The 15,557-nt window shown below is 44.2% G+C and overlaps 1 protein-coding gene across 1 annotated transcript in view; it reads right to left on the reverse strand.

Annotated features, from left to right (window-relative positions):
* Positions 1 to 15,557, reverse strand: part of LOC117401771 (plexin A3-like) — a 77,839-nt gene that overhangs the window by 12,978 nt on the left and 49,304 nt on the right. Inside the window, 9 exon segments of the mRNA XM_059017061.1 lie at positions 76 to 315; positions 559 to 652; positions 907 to 1,077; positions 1,728 to 1,864; positions 2,312 to 2,432; positions 3,632 to 3,780; positions 4,635 to 4,825; positions 7,593 to 7,689; positions 15,014 to 15,214. Of these exon segments, the coding sequence (XP_058873044.1) occupies positions 76 to 315; positions 559 to 652; positions 907 to 1,077; positions 1,728 to 1,864; positions 2,312 to 2,432; positions 3,632 to 3,780; positions 4,635 to 4,825; positions 7,593 to 7,689; positions 15,014 to 15,214 (1,401 nt within the window).

Below are 15,557 nucleotides of genomic sequence, written 5' to 3' on the forward strand. Positions count from 1 at the left end.
TTCTATTAGTGTTTCTAAAAATTCATAGCTATTGAGTGTTTGAATTGTGAAGCTTGAAAACACAATCCCTTTTACCTTGAGTATGATGGGAGAACCAGGCTTGACCTCCAGTATCCCAGAATTCCCCAGCGGTTCGAAGTGGGGGTTGGGGTAGTAGGTGAAGGGGGTGCTGTTGAGGGTCCGCAGTGACTGGACGTTGTCTAGAATGAAGCCGAACTCGTCTGGACGCTGGCTGGACTGTGGGATGGCCTTCTTTGTGTACACAATCCCCGGAGCACTGCAGGTCATCACAGAGTCATTGACGACACGACACGCCTGGAGAAAGAGGGAGAGCTGGGGGGGGTCAGAGTCTACTACAGTCCGGGGATGAGAAGATGAACCGTACGACAGGCCGGGATTGCAAATAAGTGACAAATCTAGTGACACGCAAAAATGCTATTAAACCCAAAACAAAAATGTGTTTAAAAAAGGCACGCCATTTCACGTTCTCTGCGTATTTAAGGATTGCCAAATAAGGTTTTCAAATCTACAGACAGACAGACAGACAGACAGACTCACGTTGGTGGTCTCGAAGCCCCCGTACTTGGCTCTCACTCTGGGCTCCTGGATGGTGAGCAGATTACTTCCGGTCACAGTGAGTGGAGTACTGCCACTGCAAGAGAATCACACACAGCAATCAACAAAACACTCACACACACACACAACACACAACGCTCCATACACAACACTCCATACAGAACACACAGCAATACTCTTTTTTTCCATAAATTTCATAAATCTTACTTTTTTTTCCCACCTTCCCCTGCCAGGACCCCCTTGTACAGCTCAACAGTTCTATCCTGGTTAAATAAATCCATTTGAAATTGAAAACTGGACAGTGCCTGAGCACAGTGCAATGGATCTTACTTAAATATGCTCCACGCGGGCTCCACGCTGGACACCGTGGGGTCCTCGGAGTAGTGGTACACGACCTCGGAGTTGGTCACTTCGGCCTTGTCGATGAGGAGCCTGACCGCTGCAGGACCAGGGCCAGAGGAAGAGGCCGGGGCGACGCACACAACGTACTGACCACTGCGTCTGCGAAAAAAACAAAACACACAAGCCAACCACAATCAAGACATGCGGCTTAATTCACCACTGAACTTCCCTCCCACCACCCCCTCTACAAAACAAATAAGGGAAACTAATATTTCTGACATCCGTCCTTGCTGGGGGACTGGTTAGTGGTTACACACTCTGGTGTACCAGCAGTACTTAGAGAGAAAACTTGTATTTCAAAGCTTTTTAACCGGGAGTTTGAGACCATGAGATACAAAGGGGATGCCAAACCAGAACGAGACTATTAGGATGAACTGTGATATCACTGCTGTTTCTCAGGTGGCACAGTATAGCAACCAACCCTGAGCCTGAAGAAAATAGCAGTGTGGAGTAGTGGTTAGGGCTCTGGGCTCTTGACCGGAGGGTCGTGGGTTCAATCCCAGGTGGGGGGGACACTGCTGCTGTACCCTTGGGCAAGGTACTTTACCTAGATTGCTCCAGTAAAAAACCCAACTGTATAAATGGGTAATTGTATGTAAAAATAATGTGATATCTTGTAACAGTTGTAAGTCCCCCTAGATAAGGGCGTCTGCTAAGAAATAAATAATAATAATAATAATAATAATAATAATAATAATAATATAATTGAGACCAGGACTAGGGTGTTGGCCACCTTTGGGTGTACCCACCTGATAAAATGACACTCTCCCTGCCCCAGGAAGACAGTCACCAAACTGCCAGCGTCTAGCTGCCTCCCCGCCACTGTGAGCCTGGTACCCCCCGAGAGTGGACCTCTGTCTGGACGAACTTTATTAAAGAGAGGAGTCTGGAGGGTGCAAAAACACAAACACACACATCCCAATGAATCGATACACACACTCTCACCCAGCAAAAGCACAAGGCTTTACAATCCGTTTATTAGCCCTGCTGAAATGCTCACCGGTCCCTTTAAAAGAGTGCAAAGTAAGGTTTTCAAATCGATTTCTATTATGTTATTAGCACAGGGGAAAGAATTACTGCCCCCTCCACTTTAAAAGCAGCGCTAACCAGGTCATTAAAATCAGTCGTGCTGCTGGAGGTGGGCACTGAAATACTTCTTTTCACCCTCCGAACTTAAGCGAAGGATGTTACTTAGTTACCGGACCGAGCTACTGAAGTGATAAGGCGAGCTAAGCCCAGACAGTTCTCCTCCCTAACATCCTGGGGGTCTCCAAACACGCTCACATGACTCTGTGACGTCACTGCCTAGTATGAGCGCAAAAGGGTTTCCTACCACAAAGGAGTAACTCTGGTGAGACTGGGTGCGATACTCGGAGCTGCAGTCTCCGATGCACAGCTCCACGGGGCCCCCTGGTGGATTGGGAAGCAACGACTCCTCCATGTCACACACGATCCTGCAAGACAGAGTTATCGAAAATGAGATGTTCCTGTGTTTTCAAGATACATGGAAAAATGACACGTGTGTGAGACGGACGGATGTACAGACAGACATATACCTCCATATATTTAGGGTTACCATAGGACTCCATGTGTGCTCGGACAGTTTGAGTCAGTTCAGGCTTTTCAACTCACACCCCCAATGCATTCTGGTAAGTGTAGTCCTGCTGTGAAAGGTACCAGAGACAGGTAAAATATACCACAATGCATTGCGATGCGAGTTGAAAAGCCTGAACTGTCCCAAACTGTTCCAAACTGTCCTAGTGTCCACGGAGTCGTTTGGCAACCCTAGATCTATCTATCTATTATTATTATTATTATTATTATTATTATTAGTTTATTTAGCAGACGCCTTTATCCAAGGCGACTTACAGGGACAAGGGTGTGTGAACTATGCATCAACTGCAGAGTCACTTACAACTACGTCTCACCCGAAAGACGGAGCACAAGGAGGTTAAGTGACTTGCTCAGGGTCACGCAATGAGTCAGTGGCTGAGGTGGGATTTGAACCGGGAACCTCCTGGTTACAAGCCCTTTTCTTTAACCACTGGACCACACAGCCTCCTATATCTGCTGGGAGTGTGACACACAGCTATAATCAAAAGTTTTGCATCACCTAGAATTTTAGGATTTAAACTAGATTATTATTATTATTTATTTCTTAGCAGACACCCTTATCCAGGGCGACTTACAATTGTTACAAGATATCACATTATTTTTACATACACTTACCCATTTATACAGTTGGGTTTTTACTGGAGCAATCTAGGTAAAGTACCTTGCTCAAGGGTACAGCAGCAGTGTCCCCCCCACCTGGGATTGAACCCACAACCCTCCGGTCAAGAGTCCAGAGCCCTAACCACTACTCCACACTGATATTTTAATCAAAGAAACTGCACAATGATATCGCCAAAAAAGTCTACCAGAAGCCATAACAGTAGTATTTCATGTTAGATTTCGAAATTCCCCAATTTTCAGTTTTTGTCAGTATTTTCCGTGAAGTATCTGGAAAACTCCAAAGTGCTGGTGTGCAATTCAGTATGTTAACATTATACAGCAGGTTTCATTCGACTTTATGAAGCAAAATAAGTTCGTTCCATAGGGGGATGAAGCAGCTGTATGTACTAATAATGATGGCAATGAAGTGAAAACGTACTTCTCTGCGCTGATGTACTCCAGCGGGACGGGATTACAGCGCACACCGGCCACTCTGACGTGAGTGATCTCACGGACGTGCAGACCCAGGTTCTGTCCCAAAATGGACACCCTCGTTCCTCCCTCCTTTGGGCCGGTCAGGGGTCGAATCTCTCGAAGGAAAGTAAAAGCAACGTCACTCTCACCACACAGCTAAAAACAGACGACAGCAGCTCAAATCCGGGCTCCTTCAAAAAAATATTATTAATAATAATAATAATAATAATAATAATAATAATAATAATAATAATAATAATAATAATATATGTCAATTTGCATGGTACCTTCTCGCTTCCCATGTTTATACTTTTCATTTTAAAATTTACTTTACCAGACCTCTCTGTGCTTTACAATGCTTCCCTATGCTTTATCAGACCTCTCTGTGCTTTACAATGCTTCCCTATGCTTTACCAGACCTCTCTGTGCTTTACAATGCTTCCCTATGCTTTACCACACCTCTCTGTGCTTTACAATGCTTCCCTATGCTTTACCATACTTCTCTGTGCTTTACAATGCTTCCCTATGCTTTACCAGACCTCTCTGTGCTTTACAATGCTTCCCTATGCTTTACCACACCTCTCTGTGCTTTACAATGCTTCCCTATGCTTTACCAGACCTCTCTGTGCTTTACAATGCTTCCCTATGCTTTACCACACCTCTCTGTGCTTTACAATGCTTCCCTATGCTTTACCATGCTGTTACTGTGTTTTATTACACTTGTGGTTTAACTATGGGAAACTTTTATAAGGGCTTACACAGGACAATACAAGACTTGTACAATTTTTACAAACATGTCCTACCTGTGAATTAGCTTGTTTATGAGCGGGGTTGACTAGCCAATGGCCTTTGAGAATTTGCATGAAGAGTGTTATATAAAATCAAACTGTACTGTACTGTACTGTAATTAACTAATTTAATGAATCATTAAATATAGCCTACACTGCACCGCATGAAAAGCTGCGTACCTTGGTGATGCGCGGGTGGGTGCAGCGAATGTTGCGGCGGCCTAGGTGCATCCAGTTAAGCTCCGGGCTTGAGCAGTGCTGCTTCAGCAGACACTTCCTCTCAGCCAGGCACCAGCCGCAGTCGAAGCTGGGGTCTGCTTTCAGACACAGGCCGCAGCTCTCCCTCTGCGCTGAGCACTTGTACAGCAAGGCTGGGGGGGAAGAGAGAGAGAGAGAGAGAGACCGATGTGAGAAATCCATCATTGATACAGGATATACTTAAGATATGGCTCATCCTACATACACTTATGTATGATTATTTTTTACAGTAATGTAATTTAAATGTCATCAAAAATTCATAAACCACATTGAGCATGGCTTGTTTAAATGAGAGAAAGACAGAAAGAAAGAAAGAAAGAAAGAAAGAAAGAAGGAACGAAAGATAGAAAGCGCTGGGCTGCAGTGTGGAAGGCAGCGGGTTTGAGGAGCTCAGTGGTTAGATAAAGAAAGCGCTGGGCTGCAGTGTGGAAGGCAGCGGGTTTGAGGAGCTCAGTGGATAGATAAAGAAAGTGCTGGGCTGCAGTGTGGAAGGCAGCGGGTTTGAGGAGCTCAGTGGTTAGATAAAGAAAGCGCTGGGCTGCAGTGTGGAAGGCAGCGGGTTTGAGGAGCTCAGTGGTTAGATAAAGAAAGCGCTGGGCTGCAGTGTGGAAGGCAGCGGGTTTGAGGAGCTCAGTGGTTAGATAAAGAAAGCGCTGGGCTGCAGTGTGGAAGGCAGCGGGTTTGAGGAGCTCAGTGGTTAGATAAAGAAAGCGCTGGGCTGCAGTGTGGAAGGCAGCGGGTTTGAGGAGCTCAGTGGATAGATAAAGAAAGCGCTGGGCTGCAGTGTGGAAGGCAGGGGGTTTGAGGAGCTCAGTGGTTAGATAAAGAAAGCGCTGGGCTGCAGTGTGGAAGGCAGCGGGTTTGAGGAGCTCAGTGGTTAGATAAAGAAAGCGCTGGGCTGCAGTGTGGAAGGCAGCGGGTTTGAGGAGCTCAGTGGATAGATAAAGAAAGCGCTGGGCTGCAGTGTGGAAGGCAGGGGGTTTGAGGAGCTCAGTGGTTAGAGAAAGAAAGCGCTGGGCTGCAGTGTGGAAGGCAGCGGGTTTGAGGAGCTCAGTGGTTAGAGAAAGCACTGGGCTGCAGTGTGGAAGGCAGCAGGTTTGAGGAGCTCAGTGGTTAGATAAAGAAAGCGCTGGGCTGCAGTGTGGAAGGCAGCGGGTTTGAGGAGCTCAGTGGTTAGATAAAGAAAGCGCTGGGCTGCAGTGTGGAAGGCAGCGGGTTTGAGGAGCTCAGTGGTTAGATAAAGAAAGCGCTGGGCTGCAGTGTGGAAGGCAGTGGGTTTGAGGAGCTCAGTGGTTAGATAAAGAAAGCGCTGGGCTGCAGTGTGGAAGGCAGCGGGTTTGAGGAGCTCAGTGGTTAGATAAAGAAAGCGCTGGGCTGCAGTGTGGAAGGCAGCGGGTTTGAGGAGCTCAGTGGATAGATAAAGAAAGCGCTGGGCTGCAGTGTGGAAGGCAGCGGGGTTTGAGGAGCTCAGTGGTTAGATAAAGAAAGCGCTGGGCTGCAGTGTGGAAGGCAGCGGGTTTGAGGAGCTCAGTGGTTAGATAAAGAAAGCGCTGGGCTGCAGTGTGGAAGGCAGCGGGTTTGAGGAGCTCAGTGGTTAGATAAAGAAAGCGCTGGGCTGCAGTGTGGAAGGCAGCGGGGTTTGAGGAGCTCAGTGGTTAGATAAAGAAAGCGCTGGGCTGCAGTGTGGAAGGCAGCGGGTTTGAGGAGCTCAGTGGTTAGATAAAGAAAGCGCTGGGCTGCAGTGTGGAAGGCAGCGGGTTTGAGGAGCTCAGTGGATAGATAAAGAAAGCGCTGGGCTGCAGTGTGGAAGGCAGGGGTTTTGAGGAGCTCAGTGGTTAGATAAAGAAAGCGCTGGTCTGCAGTGTGGAAGGCAGCGGGTTTGAGGAGCTCAGTGGTTAGATAAAGAAAGCGCTGGGCTGCAGTGTGGAAGGCAGCGGGTTTGAGGAGCTCAGTGGATAGATAAAGAAAGCGCTGGGCTGCAGTGTGGAAGGCAGGGGGTTTGAGGAGCTCAGTGGTTAGAGAAAGAAAGCGCTGGGCTGCAGTGTGGAAGGCAGCGGGTTTGAGGAGCTCAGTGGTTAGAGAAAGCACTGGGCTGCAGTGTGGAAGGCAGCAGGTTTGAGGAGCTCAGTGGTTAGATAAAGAAAGCGCTGGGCTGCAGTGTGGAAGGCAGCGGGTTTGAGGAGCTCAGTGGATAGATAAAGAAAGCGCTGGGCTGCAGTGTGGAAGGCAGGGGGTTTGAGGAGCTCAGTGGTTAGATAAAGAAAGCGCTGGTCTGCAGTGTGGAAGGCAGCGGGTTTGAGGAGCTCAGTGGTTAGATAAAGAAAGCGCTGGGCTGCAGTGTGGAAGGCAGCGGGTTTGAGGAGCTCAGTGGATAGATAAAGAAAGCGCTGGGCTGCAGTGTGGAAGGCAGGGGGTTTGAGGAGCTCAGTGGTTAGAGAAAGAAAGCGCTGGGCTGCAGTGTGGAAGGCAGCGGGTTTGAGGAGCTCAGTGGTTAGAGAAAGCACTGGGCTGCAGTGTGGAAGGCAGCAGGTTTGAGGAGCTCAGTGGTTAGATAAAGAAAGCGCTGGGCTGCAGTGTGGAAGGCAGCGGGTTTGAGGAGCTCAGTGGTTAGATAAAGAAAGCGCTGGGCTGCAGTGTGGAAGGCAGCGGGTTTGAGGAGCTCAGTGGTTAGAGAAAGCACTGGGCTGCAGTGTTGCAAGCAATGAAACAACAGATAAGATAAAGAAAAGCTGGACCAGTGATAACGTTACCAGCGGTAATAAGAAAAGGCAAATCTATTTTAAGCGAGCAGTGATAATGTTGTGAGGTTTAAAAAATAAAATAAAAAATTAACCTGGTTCAGACTCCTCTAACACAAGACTGATCCAGGGCGCCCCCTACCTTTCATGGAGGCTGGTTTGTCGATGAAGAAATCGCCGTCCCAGACCACAGAGAAATCGACAGGCAGGTCTCTGATATCGTCTCCATCGTACCAGTACTGCGGGAGGAAAGCTACACAGTCACCCCAAGTCTCCATTAACAACTCCACGCGCTCCACAAGAGGAAACAAGCAAGCGGTCTTTACAGTGATGTGGTCTTAAAACCTGACTTTTAAAAAGGTCGCCTCTGTATAAACCCAAATTAAGCCACTTTTTCACTGTTACGATTCGATCCAATACCAGACCTCTCTGTGCTTTACAATGCTTCCCTATGCTTTACCAGACCTCTCTGTGCTTTACAATGCTTCCCTATGCTTTACCAGACCTCTCTGTGCTTTACAATGCTTCCCTATGCTTTACCAGACCTCTCTGTGCTTTACAATGCTTCCCTATGCTTTACCAGACCTCTCTGTGCTTTACAATGCTTCCCTATGCTTTACCAGACCTCTCTGTGCTTTACAATGCTTCCCTATGCTTTACCAGACCTCCCTGTGCTTTACAATGCTTCCCTATGCTTTACCAGATCTCTCTGTGCTTTACAATGCTTCCCTATGCTTTACCACACCTCTCTGTGCTTTACAATGCATCCCTATGCTTTACCAGACCTCTCTGTGCTTTACAATGCTTCCCTATGCTTTACCAGACCTCTCTGTGCTTTACAATGCTTCCCTATGCTTTACCAGATCTCTCTGTGGTTTAAAATGCACATCTATGCTTTTGCTGTGCTTTGTTACACTTTGCTGTGCTTTTACTATGGGAAAACATTTATATGGGTAGTGCCAGCCCTTATATTAAGGTTACATTCGCTTCGTCCCCTGACTGTCCTTCAAACAAGTTCCACAGGGTCTACACACACACACACACACACACACACACCAGATTGTACTATCGCTAATTCCATCTTGTATTTAAATGTCAAAACTTTTAATTAAAAATTACTTTTTCTCTTTAAAACCAAAAAAAGAATTCTTATCACGTTTCTCAAGATTAGGCAGTTTATTGCATTTCTTTGATACTAAAATCAGCTTCTATTTTTACAGAGTGAGTGGGTGCAAGTCGATGAATCATAACGCTAGTTGTCCTATAACGGAAGGAGGGAGGGAAGGAGGGAGCAGTTCAGTCTCCGTGCCTCAAGCCTGCCCTGGACTGGAGAGAGCCCCCTTTCTCTTAGGGGGGTGAGGGAGGGAGGGAGAGAGGGAGCAGTTCAGTCTCCGTGCCTCAAGCCTGCCCTGGACTGGAGGGAGTCCCCTTTCTCTTAGGGGGGTGAGGGAGGGGTTCAGTCTCCGTGCCTCAAGCCTGCCCTAGACTGGAGGGAGCCCCCTTTCACTTAGGGGGGTGAGGGAGGGAGGGAGGGAGGGAGCAGTTCAGTCTCCATGCCTCAAGCCTGCCCTGGACTGGAGGGAGCCCCCTTTCTCTTAGGGGGGTGAGGGAGGGGTTCAGTCTCGTGCATAAAGCCTGCTTTGGATAGCAAAGATCTCTTAGATTTCCCTGCACTAAATATGCAACCCTCGTACACCAAGATAAGTGTTCATTAATCCTGAAGTAAAAGAAAACACTCGCTGAACTGTGTTCCCAGGGGTGGTGTCCCTGTGACTCTGTTAGTCAAGCTATTTGTCAATTGTTGATATTGAGATTTTGAGTGGCTAGACGGCACAGGGTTTTTTTTAAATTTTTTTACCCTCCATGCTTTTTGTGTGTTCCAGCAAACTATCAATATGGTTTATGGCTCTATCCCTCTGGGTGCGCTCCGTTAAACGAGCCTTGTGTTGGGGGTAATTAAAATGCATGCGGCATTGCTCAGAGTCCAATAGGATCTCTCAGCCACGCTAACAAAATTGTCCATCCATGATCTCTTGTTTAGGATGCATTGCTTCCTGTGAGGCGACCGGTGAATATTTGGAAACAGAAATGCGTCAGGAGACTCTGGCAAACAAAATAATTCATTTTGTCCATTCATTTGCTAGATCTCAAATGTGCAGTTTAAAAACAGTATTATTATTATTATTATTATTATTATTATTATTATTATTATTATTATTATTAATTTCTTAGCAGACGCCCTTACAAAAAATACATATCAATTATTACAGTACAGTACATTACAGCAAGATACAAAATACAATGACTTCAGTCCTAAGTATGCTTCAGTATAGTTTTAAAAAAATATAAAAAACTACCCCTGATTTTCTCCCCCAAATTACCCCCGATTTCCACTCCAGATCATGTTACTGGCCAAAAGCATGTCAGTCAATAAGAGAAGCACAGCTGATTGGTTAAAAACTGCAGCAGTGTGGGAGTAGTGGTTAGGGCTCTGGACTCTTGACCGGAGGGTCGTGGGTTCAATCCCAGGTGGGGGGGGGGACACTGCTGCTGTACCCTTGAGCAAGGTACTTTACCTAGATTGCTCCAGTAAAAACCCAACTGTATAAATGGGTAATTGTATGTAAAAATAATGTGATATCTTGTAACAATTGTAAGTCGCCCTGGATAAGGGCGTCAGCTAAGAAATAAATAATAAAAAAGAAGCCAACGAAGGGGAAATGATCAAGGAAGTGTGGTCTATATAAAAAGCACGGTTTGCAAAATTTCTTTAACCAAGCAGCAGATATCATGCAGTACATTTGAGACTTCTGTAACTAAATGGAAGTGTAAAATAGGTAAGATTTATGAATATTTTATCAGCCCCAATGACTTTAATATCACTTATTAATATTATATTGAGTTATCACACTCTGGTTCATACCATTTGAGTTCCTCCCCATTTAATATCACTTTTGGGAAATGACAGCTCGAGATTTTCATGTAATTAAGTTGTTGCGATTCTAAACTAATGTTAAAAAAAAAACAACCGATCTTCAAACGCCAAAAAAAAAAAAAAAGAGAGAGGACCAACGATGACGTCAATAAGGTTAATAAGAGGTAAAGGGATTTGAAAGCAAGCAGTTTCAATATCCATAAGTTTCTGTATTATAGACACTGTCTGGCAAACTTTGAACTGCATGACTTAACTGCCATTAAAAAATTGCATTTAGAAATTGAGTTACACAATGCATTCCCTTATAAAAATATAAAAATCAAAGTGTGACAAAGCACAATGAAAGCATTGTAAAGCATAGGGAAGCATTGTAAAGCACAGAGAGGTCTGGTAAAGCATAGGGAAGCATTGTAAAGCACAGAGAGGTCTGGTAAAGCATAGGGAAGCATTGTAAAGCACAGAGAGGTCTGGCAAAGCATAGGGAAGCATTGTAAAGCACAGAGAGGTCTGGGAAAGCAAAGGGAAGCATTGTAAAGCACAGAGAGGTCTGGTAAAGCATAGGGAAGCATTGTAAAGCACAGAGGTCTGGTAAAGCATAGGGAAGCATTGTAAAGCACAGAGAGGTCTGGTAAAGCATAGGGAAGCATTGTAAAGCACAGAGAGGTCTGGTAAAGCATAGGGAAGCATTGTAAAGCACAGAGGTGTGGTAAAGCATAGGGAAGCATTGTAAAGCACAGAGAGGTGTGGTAAAGCATAGGGAAGCATTGTAAAGCACAGAGGTGTGGTAAAGCATAGGGAAGCATTGTAAAGCACAGAGAGGTGTGGTAAAGCATAGGGAAGCATTGTAAAGCACAGAGAGGTCTGGTAAAGCATAGGGAAGCATTGTAAAGCACAGAGAGGTCTGGTAAAGCATAGGGAAGCATTGTAAAGCACAGAGGTCTGGTAAAGCATAGGGAAGCATTGTAAAGCACAGAGAGGTGTGGTAAAGCATAGGGAAGCATTGTAAAGCACAGAGAGGTCTGGTAAAGCATAGGGAAGCATTGTAAAGCACAGAGGTCTGGTAAAGCATAGGGAAGCATTGTAAAGCACAGAGAGGTCTGGTAAAGCATAGGGAAGCATTGTAAAGCACAGAGGTCTGGTAAAGCATAGGGAAGCATTGTAAATCACAACATTACTGTGCAAATTTACCCTGGTAAACTTTTATTGGTCAAGTATAATATATTACAGTGTGGCAGGTGGTTGTCAGTAAGAAGTTTATAAAAAAAAAAAAAAGGATGATAAACTTTCACTTCTGTTGCAATTATTATAATAAATGGCCGATTGTGCTGCCCTTTTAGAGCAGTCCTTCAATGTTTGAAAAATGATGCCTTCGCTACTTAAGATATTAAAGGGTTTTTTTTCTTTTCCCTCTCAAGACAAATTGCCAGACTGTAAAACAGGGAACTGTATTCATCCTGTCTATCACACAGTCCGCACTGAAAACGAATGCCAGCATCAGTCAAGAGACAAACCTAGTTAAATGAATGATTTTCATGCATTAACCATTTTCAAAAACAGCTGAAGTAGTAGTTTTGGACACATAATAAATCAATTTTTTTCATTGATGTTTTTTTCGTGTGTCGTTTTTTAGCGTGTGATGTGAAAACCGGGACATTTTTAAAAGTGTCGGGACATCGGGACCTTTCATGGGAAACCAGGGTCTGTCCCAGCTAAACCGGGATGTCTCGTCACATTAACTGTACCATATGTCCCAAATGCATTTTAAATTTTAAATTTTAAACTGGTGACATTTCTTTACTATTTTAGAACAATGCAAGACTCCATTAGCACCTCAATTACCATCAACCCACCTGCACGATGTATTCAAGTTTGATATTATTATTATTATTATTATTATTATTATTATTATTATTATTATTATTATTATTTATTTCGTAGCAGACGCCCTTATCCAGGGCGACTTACAGTCGTAAACAAAAATACATTTCAAGAATGTGAACCGTTTTAAAAAACGCTGGGCTAATCGTAAAATATGATAGTATGAAATGGTTGAATTGCGTACCAATTTTTTTTTTTTTTTTTCTATGGTTTCCTTTTGGTCGATTAGTTTTTGTCACACAAAAAAAAAATCTAAATATTGTAAAAAAAAAAACAAAAAAAACCACACACACAAAGAAACCAGCTGTTATCGAGGTCCGAGTCAGAAATGACAAGCTGACAACGTAACTGAATTAGCATTTGAACTTTATTCAGGCTAGCATTAACCCAATCTCAACAAAACCACAACACAGCATCCTTTCTCTCCGAAAATTAAAAAAAAAAAGAAAAGCTTTCACTGTCCAGAGCTTAAGAATCGAAGGCTTTGTCACCATTTCCCCTTGTAGAGTTCAGGCCTGCTCTTGGGTCAGTCTTGAATAGGCCTCAGTGTCACCATAGCAACCGTCACAAGGCCTGTAACTAAGGGCCCAGTGGTGCTTAGCAACACCCTATGTCCCTATAATTTGTTTTTTTTGTTTTACTTTATTTTTTTATTTTTTTTACATACAAATAAAACTATTCATTTAATAATTTATTATCCCCCACGAAACAACACAATAAAATAACTGCTGGCACTGTTTCCTTCCAAGTATGCTACTTGGCTGGTCTCTGGTAATTATCACTTAACATTTTTGTTTGAAAGGCTAGGAATATTTTTATGAGGTTTGCTTCGTATTTTTCCACACACCCCCATTTTGATTTATGAAGCCTCTCACTGTTTTCTGCTGACGGGAACACAATCTTTAAAAAGGACACATTTTTCCCACAATCATGTTCAATTTTATAATACCACTGAATCTATGTACTGCCTGCCTATCCCCTGAATATCTCATTCATTTCGAATTCAGACCCTGTTACTTCACTTGGTTTTTAATCACCAGTATTTGCTCCTTTGTAACGACTGAGGCTGATCACATGCATCAGGTTTGCATGAATTATCGCTTCTGACAATCTCCTAGTTTAATGCATTATACATGTGATCAACATAATTTGTTACAAAACATAGAATTTCTTTATAATATACAGCAGACCCTGATATTGATGCGATCCAGCCCTCTGAAATGTCTTTATAATATACAGCACTAGACCCTGATATTGATGCGATCCAGCCCTCTGAAATGTCTTTATAATATATAGCACTAGACCCTGATATTGATGCGATCCAGCCCTCTGAAATGTCTTTATAATCTATAGCACTAGACCCTGATATTGATGCGATCCAGCCCTCTGAAATGTCTTTATAATATATAGCACTAGACCCTGATATTGATGCGATCCAGCCCTCTGAAATGTCTTTATAATCTATAGCACTAGACCCTGATATTGATGCGATCCAGCCCTCTGAAATGTCTTTATAATATATAGCACTAGACCCTGATATTGATGCGATCCAGCCCTCTGAAATGTCTTTATAATATACAGCGCTAGACCCTGATATTGATGCGATCCAGCCCTCTGAAATGCAGCCATATATGACGGACAACATGATAATACTTTAAAAAGAGCGCGGGGCAGAGCTCTACAGATGTAGAAAGTATTACAAATCAATTAAGTGCAGCTTTGTGACCGGTCAGGGGATCAGCACGGACGAAACTGACACACAACATTCATTGTGTTGTCAAAAGGAGGAGGCCACCCGGTGACCCCCTGACCCCAAAGGTCACGGGGAGGGCAAGGGCGACACACTCCATTAGTGACCCCCCCTTTTCGCAAAACCACATCAACCAAATTAATACCTACTGCTTCCTCTGGTCTGTTAAATTACTTTACAAGATCTGCAAGGGTTACTGTGGGGATGACTAGAGAGTTACAGCTTGGCTGACAATTGAAAATAAATAATGCATCTTTTCTTGAGCAGGGGGTGGAGAAGCAATTTTTCATTAGCGACACAAAAAAGGCTGAAGTTACTAATGATGTCACAACCTCGCCTGATGCTGTGATAAAGTCACGTTCGATCCAAATTCTACAGACAACAAGGTCAGAAACAGAGGTGCCTTTACCAGACCTCTCTGTGCTTTACAATGCTTCCCTATGCTTTACCAGACCTCTCTGTGCTTTACAATGCTTCCCTATGCTTTACCACACCTCTCTGTGCTTTACAATGCTTCCCTATGCTTTACCACACCTCTCTGTGCTTTACAATGATTCCCTATGCTTTACCAGACCTCTCTGTGCTTTGCAATGCTTGCCTATGCTTTACCAGACCTCTCTGTGCTTTACAATGCTTCCCTATGCTTTACCAGACCTCTCTGTGCTTTACAATGCTTCCCTATGCTTTACCAGACCTCTCTGTGCTTTGCAATGCTTGCCTATGCTTTACCATGCTTTCACTGTGCTTTACTACACTTTGCAATGCTTTTTACTAGGGGGAACTTTTATAAGGGTAAGTTTATCAAGGTTTTTTCTTCTTTAATATGCTTTGCCACACCTCTCAAATGCACAGTATTGGAAAAAAAAATGCAAACATGCAGAAACGCAGCCACTTAATGACCTAAAAACCTTCCTATTTCGGACGGTCATTTCCCCAAAGTGATATTCAGTGGGGTGGGAGCGAGTCGTTTTCGACGCGGTTTCTTGGGTTCGATTCTTACCGAGGTGTTCTGGCACTGGATGCAGGAGCTGTTGAAGCGCACGGCCGGCACTCGCTGGGATCGGCCCTGGATGCTGAAGACACACTCGTAGTTCTTCTGTCCGGACTGGGGCTGAGGAAGGTTCCGAGCCCGCAGCGTGATTGGTCGAACCACGCCGACTGGAACCAAGATGTCATTGGTGGGAATGATCTGAGGACACCCCTGAGAAGAAAAAAAAAATTATGCGATCCAGCCCTCTGAAATGTCTTTATAATATATAGCACTAGACCCTGATACTGATGTGATCCAGCCCTCTGAAATGTCTTTATAATATATAACACTAGACCCTGATATTGATGCGATCCAGCCCTCTGAAATGTCTTTATAATATACAGCACTAGACCCTGATATTGATGCGATCCAGCCCTCTGAAATGTCTTTATAATATATAGCGCTAGACCCTGATATTGATGCGATCCAGCCCTCTGAAATGTCTTTATAATATACAGCACTAGACCCTGATATTGATGCGATCCAGCCCTCTGAAATGTCTTTATAATATACA

Source organism: Acipenser ruthenus, chromosome 55 (assembly GCF_902713425.1).
Source record: "Acipenser ruthenus chromosome 55, fAciRut3.2 maternal haplotype, whole genome shotgun sequence".
NCBI lineage: Eukaryota > Metazoa > Chordata > Actinopteri > Acipenseriformes > Acipenseridae > Acipenser > Acipenser ruthenus.